Genomic DNA, 12,261 nt, shown 5'->3' with positions numbered 1-12,261 from the left:
TTTTTCTATTTCTTTTCATTTATTTTCAGCATGTGTGCAAGCTTGTGTGTGCGTAGCAATTTTCTGTTTTATTTATTTTTCAGCATGTGTGCAATTTGCTTTCTTTTGTTTTCATCACCATGATAAATAAATGCATCACCTACGCTTTAATGTTATGGTTAGTAATGATGATAGAAAGTTTGTGCCATGATAAAATATGATGATCGTTGCCGCCTTGTCTACTTTCTTGTGCTTGGTTTGTGCATGATTAAACTAATGCTCTCTCTAACATGATCTGAAAATTAATTAAATGCCGGCTAATTCAATTAAGGAGGTTTTGATAAATTAAGACCCATATCTTTTATTCTTGCTCTCTTACTTAAGCTTGTCAAGGAAAATTTAATTTGGATTTAATTTTGAGCTAACCTTGTCAATGACACCTTTTGCAATTGCTCTACCCTTCTACAAGCCTAAATGATATATCATAACAAACCATAGAACAAGAATTATTTTCAGGTGAATTAATTCAGGATTTATCTTCTTTGGTACGAGACTAAGAAGCTGACCATTCCGTATTTTTGCGTACCTCTCTTTTGCTAGCCATTCTATCCATGCATTGTGAGTTTCTATACCGGGAACATCGCAAACCTCGCTGGATATCCACCCTTAACCAAAAACATCTTTTTGTGAAACACCTCCTTGACCACAACCTATATATTGAGTATATATTTTTATTTCGACGGCAAAACAATTGAATCAAGAGCAAAATTCAGTAAAACATAAGCTTGGGAGGCATCAAAGAGTTCGCAGAAGAAAAATCTGAAGAAGTGGAGGCCTACAGGTAGTAGGCCGGCCGGCCCAACACCCCTAGGCCGGCCGGCCTGCCCCTTTTACTCCTCTGTTGGCTTCAATCTTTCACGAGGAAATGCTCCCTTGAATTCCAAAGTTGAGTCCAGAGAATTGATAAAGGCTTTGTGCACTCACTCCATCAAGTTATCATCACTTCATTGCTTGAGGACAAGCAAACGTTCAAGCATGGGGGGGAGGTGGAGTAAGTGCATTGTGTTGCCAATGGTTCTGAGGAGCAAAAAGAAAGAAAGAAAAAAAAGAGGAAGAGAGAAAAGAAAAAAATGATGAATGACGATGAAAAGCTCCTCGGTTCCTTTAGCTTCATTAAACTCCAGATACTTTGAAGATTATTCTATACTCAATTATTCCAACCATGTGCAATCCGATAACAAGGACTTCAGCTGTGCCTTGGGATCAACCGTTGCCAGTTGCACATGTCCACCATCCAAAGTGTGTGTTCCATTCTCTCCCTCTCCATAAAGAAATTATTTTCCAATGGTCTTTTTGACGAGTCTCGGAAAATCCATAAGAAGTATTTCTTGTTTTGATAATATCTTGATTATAATATCTTTTGTTAGGACTAACCTTTCCAGAGCTCCAGATAAAGCCTCTCACATACATATGAGAGAAAGAAAGGAGAAAGTTCTAGCAAGTTTGAGAGACAAGATGAGCTGAGAGTTTCCATGAGCAAATTGCAATGAGGTTTAAATTATTGATCTTGGTTTAGCATTACTTATGGAACTTACTTTCTTAATTCTGAGACTTGTTTAATTTTGAGAGCATGTGCATAATAATTGTGGGGAAGCATTTAACTTGTATCTACCTTCCACATTGAAAAAGCTGGTTACAACTTGAACTATTAACTGCAAAATATTTTCGGAGCATTGTGTTTTCTCGTGTATGATCGAGTGCAGGGATTGGACACTGAAAGGCAGGGCTGATTTTTATCAAAGACTTACTTGAGGACGAGCAAGGTTTAAGCATGGGGGGAATGTTGGCGCTCCTGAAGTATCCATTTTATCCCATGTTTAACTTTGATAATGGCATGAATTTAATATCAGAATCACTAATCATCCTAACCTCGGCCCAATTATTGGTCGTTTTCGCGTTTGCACATATATTTTGGAGGTACTTTGTTTTTGCAGGTTTTTGACCAATTTTGGAGCATGAAATGATGAGGCCCACGATCACGCGATGACACGAAGAAAGACAAAGGCCAAAGCCCGAACAAAGGATCGAAGGCCATGATGATTAGAGGCCCGTTCATGCACATCCACCCTCTAATGAAGCCCAAAGGACAAAGCCCACAAGATAAGATCAAGATACTTCGGGGCTAAGCAAAGCAAAGAGATATTTAAGGAAGGATTTTTCATCCTATCATTTTCCTCGAAGAAATCTCGAAGATAACGACATCTAATGGGGTGCAATCGTGAAAGGCATAAACTCAAGAAGATTCCAGGAGACTTGGGGAGAAAGAAGGACACGAGACGGCAAAGGAATGAGCCAGGCTGGCCGGCCTAGGCCAAGCCCTTTTTTAGGTCGGTTCGGCCTCCCCTTTGACCTAGGGTTTCTTGAGCCTATTTAAAGACCCCTCCCCAAGGTTCACGGGGAGATCAATTCGGGAGACGACGCCAAGGAGCAAAGAAGATAGAGGGACACCTCTCGGAGAGCCGAGGGTCGTGCTGGTTGTCTAGGGTTTGCCCTAGCCGATGTGGGAACCTTGCAAGGAAGACAACGTCGGAGTTCTCGAGCTAGGATCATCAAGATCAAGGTAGGGCTCCGGTTGTGATCTTGTGATGTACAATCATTCATGGTAAAGTTATTTGTGATTCCGAATGTTTAGCGACCATGTTCTCTCTTTCGATTTTGTTCTTTTCTTTTCAGATTGGAGATTTTGGGTTTAAAGAGGCTTTTCATTGAGATTCACATCTACCTTACTTCACTTCATCTAGCTGGAACTACAACATATGCATGATCTAGGTGATCTAGATTGGTTATCTCTAACTTTCTCTCGCTACCTTCGGTGTTTGTCGTTTTTAGTAGATTAGATTCGTTTTACACCACATCAACACAAAGGAATTTCTATGTTAGTAGATTGTTTCTTGTCTCTTTGGTTCCGTGGATTGATAAATCTTGGGGGAATACTCTGAGGGAAAAGCTACATGAAATCGTGCGCTTGCGGTATACAAATCGGGGGGCGCTAAGGAGCGTCAACAGTCATCCAATGGACCCATCTCATATCATCATGTGTTTCAAAATAGCAAGTGGCATAAAATTGGGCAATCACTTCAATGTTCCAATCATATTGAAATGCCATGATTTTGTATATGTTCTTAGCCTTCATGCACTAATGATCTCATTAAAGATTGGATCTCCCATGCTCTCAAGTTTTGGCCAATTCATAAATTGAGAGCGTGGCACTTTGTATTTCTTGCTAAGTATTGCACTCACATAGAAGTCTTGATGGAACTTGGTTTGAAATCTATAATCAACACTTCTTCCTTTCTTAGCACACAAAGGATTCTTCAATCTTTATTTTCTTACTTTGTCTGCCATTCCCCTCTTCATGTAATCAGTCATAATATAGTCATGGGGAACACTTGGCTTTCTCAACATGACTCCAGTCACAAAGAGTGGCTGACCGGACTGTTGTACATGTTCTTCTTCCTCTTCTTCATCGGGTTGAGCACTACCACTGCCAACTCCATGGCCACCACTGCTGCTGCTGCCCCTCATTTGCCTACCACTTCTCTTTGTTCCATGGGGAGGTGATTCTTGATAATTTGGATCACTTTCATCCCCATCATCACTAGATGTGTTGTTCTCTTCTTGAATTTTTGGCTCATTTGCAATGTGCAAGGTGCCTCTGGAAAGTTGCCTCATGGATCTTCTTGTCTCAATAGGAACATTAGGATTTTTGCTCCTTCTCCTCAAAACAAACCTTTCCTCATCTGAATTATTGTTGCTCATGGTGGGAAGGGTTTGAAATTGATTTTGGAGGATGGATCCGGAACCTCTGGATTGTAATCACCAAGAGCCGCCCTTCAATCCTTGAAATCCTTGATCAAATGGCCGAATCGCCCCAAAATCGCCTCTCCCGAACAGTGTTTGTGTCGGGCAGTGAGTGGGAGAGAGAATGAGAGGTGAAAGGATAAGTCACGGGCTGAATAGTGATATACCGGTTGAAATCCGGAACTTCTGGGTTTAGAAAACCGGAACTTCCGGGTTTCACATTACCCCTCGGTCAAGACTTGATATTGGAGAATTTGTCCGAGATAAATGTGAGTTCCAACTTCTTAGATATCCATAAAAATTTTGGAACAAATATATCCATGGAAATTTCTTAGAACTTTGGTGGTGAATATTATTTACCCACTAAATCCGGAACTTCTGGGTTATAAACTCGGAACTTCCAGGCTTACTGCTGTACTGGGTAAACTCCAGAGAATTCGGGAGAAAAACCAGAGTATCCGGGCTGAAACCCAGAGAATCCGGACTATTCTCAGAATTGGACAAAATATCTCAAAAGTGTTGATAGAGTTTGATTTCTAGATGAGAGGGCCTTGACAAGAGAAAGATTTTGATATTTTGGTTCCTTTGTCTTAGATATCCATTTGAAATAGGAACCTAGGCTTGAATTTGATGAGAGATAGCATTTCCAAAGAATATACCCCTGGAGATGAGATTGGAATAGATCCTATGGACTTGAGAGAGTCTTATTGCTTTGTGGTTAGCCAACAATCAAACAAGTGTAACTATAACCACAAGGCAACTTGACATGGTCACAATGACCAAGAACCAAAAGTTTCCAAACAACATAAAACCTAGCATACTAGTTGGGTTTTCGAATAATCTATCATATAACACTCATGTATCTAGTAACTCAAGTCAAGCACCGTTCTTAGCATATTTGGCTCATACCTCACAACAATTTAGTTCTCTTGACACTAAGTCAATCTCAAAAGAAGGTAACAACCAAATATCTAAAGTTACACTAAATGACTTTGAATTACTTGATACAAAACATGAACACACTAGCATGTAGAGGGCCTAGATGCAAATCATAAATACTTGACCCTAATAAAACATACCTTGGCCCTTTACGTTCCATGTCCTTCACAAGAGAAGGATCTCACATACATGGCTTGCACATAATCATTATAAACATAACTTGAACTCTTTTCTTTCGATTAATCATGAAAAGCTCAGAAGTCCAAGTAAATCACATTAGTAGTACAAGCCCTAGCTTTGTGCTTGATGATTCTTTAAATGTGGAAGGCAATGAATCAGTCAAGCAGTAAAGCCTCATAACATGGACTAAGTTTCTCAAGAGTGAATAATGCACATATATATATGGAGGCAAGTATATGTGCATCTTTTGATCGATTAAAACCAAATGAGGAACTTAAGCCATGTTATGGAGAGCAGCCACACAAAGTGATAATCAATCCAATTTTGAGTTTTGATACACCTTTTTCAAGTTGGATTGGTGACCTTGAAGTCAAGTGGCATACTCGTAGTGAAGCATATTACCCTTGTGATCATGTATATGTTTTCTACACACATGAAGCCTTGAAAGCGAGGTTAGTAGCAAGACACAAAATATGAAATAATCTCCCCCTAAATAAGTGCATCAAGGATAGGATTCTTGAGATATGCACTTGTGATCAATAAAGACACTTGAGGAGACTCATTTCATATCTTGGTCGGATTTAATCAAAGATTGTATCTAAAACATTGAGTAAGTCAAGAATGAGCTCACAGTCCTAAGAGTCAGGTCAAGATTACTGTCTTTCTGCAGATATTCCTCGACTGTGATTTCTTTGGAAATCCAGAACTTCGAGTTGCAAAATCCAGAACTTCCGGATTTACCAGACTTTCTTGACTTAGTGTAATCCATGAATTCTTAACCTTTCTTGATTCTTCAACACTTGTAGATGCTCCTGTAATGTTACTAGAGCACTTGCTCCACCACAGAGCTTGTTAAGAGCATCACAATTGATATTTGCATAGATAACTCAAATTTACAAAGGATGCTAAACAATTCTTCTACTTGAAACCACACTAAGCAATTTCAGATGTTAGAACTTGATTAGCTAAGAAGAAGATACTTGTTATCGAAGATGCATTGGATTGATGGATCGGTTTGAGTTGAACTTGGCATTTTTCTAGATGAACTTTGGACAATGATATTGAGGTGAAACTCTTCTCATGTTCGCCAAGTCCACAATGCATCTCTGAGTACCTGCTAATTCTTTCAAGCACATTTTGGTACCCAAGCCAAGTTGGGTCCACGAAGGTTAGTCAACAAAGATTTGGGAACCCAAATGGCTCTTGGGCGAGTAGTTGATGAACTCGTCATCCTACCAGCACCAACACCATTTGAAGGTCTCCTATAGTATAAAGGTACATTGTTGATCAAGTGTGGCTTAGGAGAGTTACCGTTTGGACAATCCTTACCAAGATGTCCTTTTTCTCGACATGTATAGCAAACTTTGTGCTTGATGTTGCTTGATGGCTTGTTCTTATTATCCTTGACTGCTTTCCTCTCCAAGTATTTTTCTTGAGCCTTCTTGAAACCCTTGTTTGACCTGAAGTGCCTTTGGGATTTCAAATCCGGAACCTCCGGTTTGCTCAATCCGGAACTTCCGGGTTTGCCTGACTTATCTGGGCAAGTTGCAATTCTGTGTCCCATTTTGCAGCAGCCAAAACATCTTCTTTTGGTAAGGCTTCTTTGTCTCTTGGAGAGAGTTTTCTGGCCTTCTTGCCTATTTGAGCACATTGAAGCATAATGTCCCAATTTGGAGCACTTGAAGCATTTGACATGAGCTAAATCCTTTTTCTTTGTTTGAAACTTGCTATCCTTTGACTTGTGTATAAGGTTGCATGAGTTTTGCACGGTGGACCCCTTCTCAAGCTTCTTCACCATGGTTGCACGGTTATCTTGAGAAGGTTGCACAACACTTTTGCCTTTCAATTTTGACAAGTCTTGTGAGAGCCTCTCAACCTCTTGTTTGAGCACTTCATTTTCTAGAGCTAGGTCATCCTTGCAATCCTCCACGATTACTTGCTCATACCAAGATTGTTTCTCTTTGTTCTCATTTTGTGAGCAAGTGTTGTCAATTTGCTTATTTGACTTTACCACTGTAACCATGACCTCATGAGCTATCTCTAGGGTGGCAAGTGAATCCATAAGCCTTTCATTTGAGCATTTGACTTCCATACCACGAGTTTGCTCATACATAAGCTTGTTTGTGAGCTCATCTACTTGAGTCTTGAGATCATGATTTCTCTCTTCTACTAGAGCAAGACTTTTGATTTCATCATCCTTTTTGTTGAGAACCTTCTTTTGTTTCTTTATTTCTTGATCTTGCTTCATCACCTTTTTCATCGGCCCAAGGATTGTTTCTCTGCTCTTCTTGCTTACTTTTCTAATTTCAAGCATTAGCTCCTCGTCATTATCATCACTATCACAATTACTACCACTATCAATATCTAAATCTGTATTGTCTTCAGCTGTGGCCACAAAGCACTGATGATGACCATAATGTGGTTGAGCAGAACCATTAGAGGCTGATTCATCATCTGATTGATATATTTCAGCATTATTCTCCAATCCGGAACTTTCGGGTTCTGAATCCGGAACTTCCGGGTTTGTTGTAATTTCTGGAGTTAAGTGATCATATATTGTAGCCTAAATGCGTCGTCTGACTAATTGGTTGTACTCGATTCTGCCTAACACCTGATTTTCTTGTGAAAGGACCGTGATGTCGCCTAGAGGGGGGGTGAATAGGCGCACCTACAAATTTTCACTCAAACGCACCGGATAAAATTGTCTGTCTGCCAAACCCAGAACTTCCGGGTTTAAAATCCGGAACTTCCGGATTTGGGCTGGACAGTAGGTGAACTCGGAACTTCCGGGTTTGTCAATCCGGAACTTCCGAGTTCACTCAGAACAGAGTGAACACAATAAGAGTAGTGCTAATAAATGAATGTAAATTCAAACCCCAATTATAGAGTCTGCTCAGAGAAGTTGCTTGAGCAGGTTCAAGCAGATCCTGCACATACGAAACAACAATATCTCCAAGACACAAGTGTCTAATGGAGAGCTCCTCAAATCCACAAAACACATGTAAATGCAACGAACACAAGGATTTGTTTTAACCGAAGTTCAGATTCACCCCGTGCACCCACGTGTGAATCATAGTCTCCGTTGAGGAAACTTATATCGACCCCAAGGTCAAGCTATTTCCTCCGTCCACTATATGACCATGCGCCCTTGTGACACAAGATCGGTGCTGCAACAAACTTGCCGCTGCTCACCACAATCCTTGGGAGCTAGCCGGCGATGCCTAGCCGTCTAGGAGGCTTTACCTCCAAGAGTAAAAATGCGAATCACACAAATCACGGCTAATCTCAAGTGCTCAAGGTTTGTTGTGCTCTCTAGTGCTCTCAAACATTCACTCTCTCAACCCAACTCAAGGATATACACTAATCACACAATCTCACAAAGAGAGGTTGGGGAGAGCTCAACTATGGCTACCAACCTTCTTGGAACGACGAGCAATCAACAGAATAGAGCCTGGAACAGCAGCCCACCAAGGAGGGGGCTAAGGGGTATAAATAGCTGGTCCCAACAAAACTAGCCGTTATGTGACAGTTAGAACCCGGAACTTCCGGATTCTACAACCCGGAACCTCCGGGTTTTCAATCCAACTAGCCGTTAGTGCCATGTGTGCCAAATCCGGAACTTCCGGATTTGCCCTGGCAACAAAGTTAAAATGTGTACGTGAGGCTTTTGTGTCTCTCTCAACTCACATGGGTTACTTGAGCACTGAGACTAAACCAAAGACCATTGTGATGCATCCCTCTTGATAGTACGGCATACCTAAACTCAAGATCAAGGATAAATTATATTTCAACTGCTTGAGCTTCTCTTTTTCAACCTATGTCGTGTGTTGATTAAACACAATCTGAGGTGTGCATCCAACTTGGCTTCTTTACTTTGAGCACATCTTCCTTGAGCAAGTGACCTTGAACCTTTATCCTTGAATGAAATCCACTTCTAGTTCAAGTCATCGTCTTCACAATAAGATTCTAGAAAGATTGATACTTGCCAACATGAACACCACACATGACCAAGATTCTTCAAGTTGAACCCAAAGAACGTTTCGTCACCCTAGCATTGGTTCCTCGGCACAACCACAATTGCCCTGCTCTAAGCTTAGTACCTAGAAACCCATTCCCGAATTCCAACTCTTCATCCTTGCATCACATATAGCTTCATGTAGGCTTGTATCACATTTTACTTACAATGAAATTCATTTTGACCCACAAGCAATTTTTCTTCTCTAATGAATGACACTTATCAATATGAAATTCTCCATGTCTCTTAGAATTCTTGGACTTGATCATTATCGGTTTCTTTGCTCATGCCAAGCCTTTGCTTACATAGCCTCTAGAAACACGCCTTTCGATCCCATCCATTTATCCTCAAGAGCCCTCTTGAACTCACATTGATTTTGCCATTAAAAATAAACATCATTTCTTTCATGCTTGCTTGATCATCAACTATCTCATACATTCCTTATGACAAGTTTCTCCAATTGTGAGACTATGCCTAAGCATACACCTTTGTCTCATTCACAATACCTTGGCTTGTCATTTTGAATTCCACTTACATCAACAAGCTTCATTTGGATATATGAATAAATTCTTTATCGTTGATACATATCCCAATTTCCATGGTAGCTGTTGCTTGTTAATATTCTCATACTAGAACATGTTATTCATCTTGTCATATGAGCATGTCTTGAATCTTGATTCATTTCATCACATAGATTACAATTATGATAATCAATTCCTGCTCATATACTCAACAAGATAGTTAGTCCTTTAATCGTGGTGTCAATCAATCCACCAAAACACACTAGGGGCCGAGATGCACTTTTATCTTGCCCTTTTTGAAGGAGCAGTATGACTATCTGTTAATAAGTACATTGCCATCTACTTAGGACATGTAGATGTCATACCATCAGTTTTGCGCTTTGTATACTTTCTTCTACTTCGGGGAAAGCGTATTGTCGGTGTTTCCTCCAACAGTATACTTTTGTCTTCCAATCCAGTCTCACCACCGGGATACAAGATAGGGTAAGCTAACGGATCATAACAACCATGGTACGCCCGAATAAATTTTGGACAACCAGAATTTGGATAAATCATAATACTACGTTTAAATTTATTTCTTTCATCATAGCCATCCTGCCAGATAGCCGCAACTTGATCCATACCAGGTGTGTTATATCTTCTTTGATCAACCGAAATACTGGTGTTCAATTCAATTTTCAACTCATCCAAATTTTGCATTTGTCCAACATTCCTAAGACACGAACATACGGATTATTCTCGAGGATTCGAAGAATAGTCCGAATCAATCATGAGTCAAGATGGGGTGATCTTTTGCTTATGTGTGATAGGGTCTCATCCGTGTCATAGAAGTACAATTGCATATGACGCGGACAGTCTTTTCCCGATCTCAGCTGGTCCAGTCTATGAAAAATCTAACCATGCACTTTGAAAGTATAGATACCAGTACCTACATATATACATAAATAATCAAGGTCAATTCTTTATTAGAATTTATAAAACACAAATAGCAATGTGCATAAACACCAAATGTATTTCGGCACGAAATAGTCACCAGCTGCAGTAGCGACCCGATGATCCACAGTAGCTCCAAAGCTTGTGAAAGAGAAATGAGAGTTGAAATACCGAATATTTTTTCTGAAATACAAGGCATCCCTATCCGTCTAGCTTGTAAACAAGCAATGCAGATCGTCGGGAACTGGTGTATTCACTATATTAACTTTTCCTTGTCTGCAACAAAAACCGGGACCTTCACTTGAAAACCTTATAGCACCACAATACTCGCATATCGGCACTTTCCTCAACACAAGATGTTCAGCAGGCAGATCGTTGTATACTCTTTCGTAAGAATCACTGTCCAAGATAACCACTTCTGGTTCCCTGATTGTACTGAACTGCACATCTAGAGCAATAAACACGTGTGTGTTTAGATTTCAATAATACATATATTTTAGAATAATAAATCATCTGCTCGATAGACAATCATACCATTACTATGGTAGACTCTTGCTTCGTCATCCGTGAGAACATCAAGATCAAATTCACAATCATCTGGCGCTTTGCAATCCAGATCCTCCTCTGTGTCACATCAAACATATAATTAATTTACATGAAAGGACTATATATATAATATTATACTCATAAATGTGTTTCATGTTAGAAAATAAATAATGAAAAGTACCATCTTGCGCGGCCAACATCTCGTCATCGGATTCCCAAATACCGGAGTCATAGTTTGGTTTCCCAACGTTTACACCTGGTCGCATGAACAAAACAAAACGTTGGCCCAAACTATATTTTATTTATTTATTACTGGTAAAAAAGCAATATAAAAATATTTATATAACGGCACAAAGAAAAACACAAGCACTGTACTAATGCTTACAAATGTGTATTGCAATATAATAATTATTACAAATGGAACATACAGACCTTTTTTGTTACTATTGTATCTTTCCCTCCGTTTGATATTCTGCTCCATGTCTCTTTTCCTTTTTTTTCTTGCACTTAGAGGTGAGACAGTAGCACCATCATTTGTCAAAAACAATAAATTAAATGGCGTGGGACGCAAGAAATAACAAGCTAACTTTACCTGTGTTATCGGTGTTTCCTTCGCGCATAGCAGGATTGGTACTGGTGCGAGATGTTCTTATATATGAATTGTTGCGAGCAAGCCAATCTGACACATCATGGGCAATAGAAGAATTTTGTAGGACATCTGCACACCAAGGCCATATAGTATGTTGCAACATTCGAGAACGGTCTCCAGTACTTGATCAAATATAATTTAACTATTATAATTACTGGACAAACCAGATCCATGTCGATTAATGGGCACATGCATGGTGGCATTTGTACCAACATCAGCAGTTCCATTAAAAACTGCAGTTCCGTCCACACGCAACAGCGACGAAGGTGGGTTGCCCGACATTCCTGCCACAATGCCACAGTATCAATAATCCATCCAAATAACAAATTATGTAAAAAATGATACACTAACCTGCCCTCTGAGCACTACTAGAAAACAGGCCAAAGGTCCTAGCCAAAGGTACCAGCTGCTTTTGCAGCCGGTACTGATGCCATGCATCAGTACCGGCTGCAAAAGCAGCTGGTACCTTTGGCCAGCGGCGATCAAAGGTAAGGTGTCTGGTACCGGGTTAAAGCATCACCCGGTACCAAAACTTCAATATAGGAACCGGTTAGTGCCACCAACCGGTATCAAAAGCACAAGGAGGAATAGGTACCGGTTGGTGGAACCAACCAGTGCCTGAAGGGTGGACAATGACA

General features: G+C 40.1%; 1 protein-coding gene across 2 annotated transcripts; it reads right to left on the bottom strand.

Annotated features, from left to right (window-relative positions):
- Positions 1-9,789: 9,789 nt before the first annotated feature.
- On the bottom strand, positions 9,790-11,908 carry LOC120648701. 2 transcript variants are annotated; one of them, XM_039925390.1, is made up of 6 exons: positions 11,788-11,908; positions 11,407-11,692; positions 11,156-11,230; positions 10,963-11,052; positions 10,529-10,876; positions 9,790-10,423 (listed from the first exon to the last, which is right to left on the bottom strand). In XM_039925390.1, exons 2-5 carry the CDS (start codon positions 11,453-11,455, stop codon positions 10,638-10,640), a joined length of 453 nt encoding a protein of 150 aa, XP_039781324.1. In that variant the 5' UTR covers positions 11,456-11,692; positions 11,788-11,908; the 3' UTR covers positions 9,790-10,423; positions 10,529-10,637. The 2 variants fall into 2 exon arrangements, with proteins under 2 accessions (XP_039781324.1, XP_039781325.1); XM_039925391.1 differs by having other exon boundaries at positions 11,407-11,653; positions 11,788-11,900.
- Between the last annotated feature and the right edge of the window lie 353 nt (positions 11,909-12,261).

The sequence above is a fragment of the Panicum virgatum genome, chromosome 9K (assembly GCF_016808335.1).
Source record: "Panicum virgatum strain AP13 chromosome 9K, P.virgatum_v5, whole genome shotgun sequence".
Taxonomy (NCBI): Eukaryota; Viridiplantae; Streptophyta; class Magnoliopsida; order Poales; family Poaceae; genus Panicum; species Panicum virgatum.
The sequence above is the reverse complement of the archived record's forward strand: the minus strand, read 5'-3'. Positions and strand labels throughout refer to the sequence as shown.